Consider the following 2,902-nt stretch of genomic DNA (forward strand, 5'->3'; position numbering starts at 1 on the left):
AAAAAAGTTAGCCAAGAAAATATTTTGTGGGGAAAATAACCCAAGAAAAAACTGTAGTGGGAAAAAAATGCCAGGAAAACAGTAGAGGAAAAAAGTGAACATTAATAAACACACATTTAAAGTGAAGAAATGGAAAAAACACACATGAAAAGAGTTAGTGGGAAAAATAAGAACCATAAAAAAGACTTAGTGTGTGTGGGGGGGACTAGGAAAACCATGAAGTGGAAAAAACCTCAGGACTAAACTGTAGTGGAACCCCCCCCCTCAAACCACCCATCGAATGTGTATAGGCTTTGCTGCTCCTTCTCTGGCCAACCTGTCCGCCTCTTCGTTCCCACGGTGACCAGCGTGGCTACGGACGTCCACCTGCAGGAAGAACAACACAGACTGAGACCACACCCCTGACATGCCCCCCGACACGCCCCTGAGTTACAGTCACAACCCCACCCCCGACACGCCCCTGAGTTAGTCACAACTCCACCCCCAACACACCCCCAATTTACAGCGACAACCCCACCCGACACACCCCTGACACGCCCCTGAGTTACAGTCACAACCCCACCCCCGACACGCCCCTAAGTTACAGTCATAACTCCACCCCCAAACACGCCCCCGATTTACAGCAACAACCCCACCACTGACACACCCCTGAGTTACAGTCACAACCCCACCCCTGACACGCCCCTGAGTTAGTCACAACTCCACCCCTGACACACCCCTGAGTTACAGTCACAACTCCACCCCCGACACGCCCCTGAGTTATAGCAACAACCCCACCCCCGACACGCCCCTGAGTTAGTCACAACCCCACCCCCGACACGCCCCTGGGGTACGGTGGATGGACCCTGACATTGGCTTGTGTGCTTGAACTGTGCCAGTTGTTGTTTGTTCAGTTCCACAGACTGTCAGGATGTGAACGTCACAGTCTCAGACACACGTGTGTTGTCATGTGACCTTTGTCGACTCTAGGTCAGACCACATGATGGCGCTGTTGGCGGGTTGATGAAGGTGGGTGTGGAGGAAAACCATTCAACCACGTCATCACTTAAACCAGGACCTAATTATTGGTTTACAGACATACAGGACCTCAGAGGTCTCAGGACCAGGACCAAGTCCCGATTCTGGTCCTAATCATGGACCTGTAAGGTGTGTGGTACTGACCCAGACCACATCCAGCCGAGTGGTCAGTCTGTCCAGCTTCATGAAGTCGTCTTTGTTGGTGATGGCTCCTCCAGATACCAGCCTCCACCCGTTCACCTTCCAGTGCTTCACCCATTTAGTCACACCTGAAAGACCCCAGCCAGAACCACTCAGACCAGAACCACCTAGACCAGAACCACTCAGACCAGAACCACCTAGACCAGAACCACACAGACCACAACCACAAAGACCACAACCACTCAGACCACAACCACTTAGACCAGAACCACTTAGACCAGAACCACTCAGACCAGAACCACACAGACCACAACCACTTAGACCACAACCACAGAGTCCTGAACCCCCCAGAGCCTTAAACCCCCTCTACCAGTCAGTCACAGTCCTGGTCTTGGACTCACCATCGATTGTGAACTTGCTGTCGGTGTACAGGGCCAGCTTCTGGATGTGGTTCTCCTGGGCCAGTTCCAGAGCCCTGCACACTGCCTGAGCCCACAACCAGCAGGAAACACATGAGAGAAGAACCACACACACACACACACACACACACACACACACACACACACACACACACACACACACACACACACACACACACACACAGGTCAGCTCTTACCTGGATCTCTGCTCTCTGGCTGGTTTGTTCTCCTTCCAGTCGCTCGGCAACATTTCTGGAAAAAAGTCAAACAAATAAGACCGAATAAATAATAACAATAATATGACATGTCAATCATTTGGATGGAGGCGGACCACATCCAGGTTTTCATAGTCTCTAAATACTACAATACCCATAAGGCTCAGCGAGTGTTACCATGGAGACTCAGTGTGTCAGTATGTAGAAACAATAGAGTCTGAAAAGCCGTGAATTGGATGTTTGTGGCTGAAATGCATTCTGGGAAATGTTAAATAAAACTGATCTACTCAGATGAACCCTGAAGCTAAAAACTACAGGTCAGTCCATCTCAGTTCACCCAGTGAGTTCAACTCCACCTCCTCCAGTTTGGATGACATATCATATCTTGAAAACCGTTGGTCCAATACAGTTAAATGGGAAATTTTGGCTTTTCTGGCTATGAACTACCTATGAACCAAATGTAATACAAATGGGAGGGGCTGAGGTTTAAAAATGCCATTTAATTGGGTGATCTGAGATGGACTGACCCTGCAGTGAGTCTCATGTAAAACTAACCTGATGTAAACACGACTGAGCTTAAAACACCCTGCCTACATTTCCCAGAAGCCCCTTCATTTAGTGTCCAGTGTTATTATCCTCACAGTGGGTGGTTACGGCCCCAGTAAACGCCGATGCCGGCTCGTGCATAGCTCCTCCCATCAGCCCAGCAGGAGCCATCAGCGTAAACGACCACAGCATCACCTGGGGAAAAAAACAACACAAATGAGAGGCCCTGAAAGCACGACAGGCCTGAGAGGTCCTGAAAGCACCGCAGACCCCAGAGGCCCTGAAAGCACCGCAGGCCTGAGAGGTCCTGAAAGCACCGCAGGCCCCAGAGGCCCTGAAAGCACCGCAGGCCTGAGAGGTCCTGAAAGCACCACAGGCCCCAGAGGCCTCTGAAAGCACCGCAGACCCGAGAGGCCCTGAAAGCACCGCAGACCCCAGAGGCCCTGAAAGCACCGCAGACCCCAGAGGCCCTGAAAGCACCACAGGCCTGAGAGGTCCTGAAAGCACCACAGGCCCCAGAGGCCTCTGAAAGCACCGCAGACCCCAGAGGCCCTGAAAGCACCA

At 51.3% G+C, this 2,902-nt stretch overlaps 1 protein-coding gene across 1 annotated transcript in view; it reads right to left on the reverse strand.

The window, feature by feature from the left end:
• Positions 1-264: 264 nt before the first annotated feature.
• The window catches only part of LOC115416371 (ribonuclease H1-like), an 11,719-nt gene continuing 9,081 nt past the window's right edge, over positions 265-2,902 (reverse strand). Inside the window, exons 4-8 of the mRNA XM_030130115.1 lie at positions 2,434-2,533; positions 1,775-1,829; positions 1,560-1,644; positions 1,162-1,286; positions 265-366 (exon numbers count right to left, since the gene is read on the reverse strand). Coding sequence (XP_029985975.1) covers positions 265-366; positions 1,162-1,286; positions 1,560-1,644; positions 1,775-1,829; positions 2,434-2,533 — 467 coding nt within the window. The remainder of the gene's footprint in view (positions 367-1,161; positions 1,287-1,559; positions 1,645-1,774; positions 1,830-2,433; positions 2,534-2,902) is intronic.

Source organism: Sphaeramia orbicularis, unplaced genomic scaffold, assembly GCF_902148855.1.
Source record: "Sphaeramia orbicularis unplaced genomic scaffold, fSphaOr1.1, whole genome shotgun sequence".
NCBI classification, from domain to species: Eukaryota; Metazoa; Chordata; class Actinopteri; order Kurtiformes; family Apogonidae; genus Sphaeramia; species Sphaeramia orbicularis.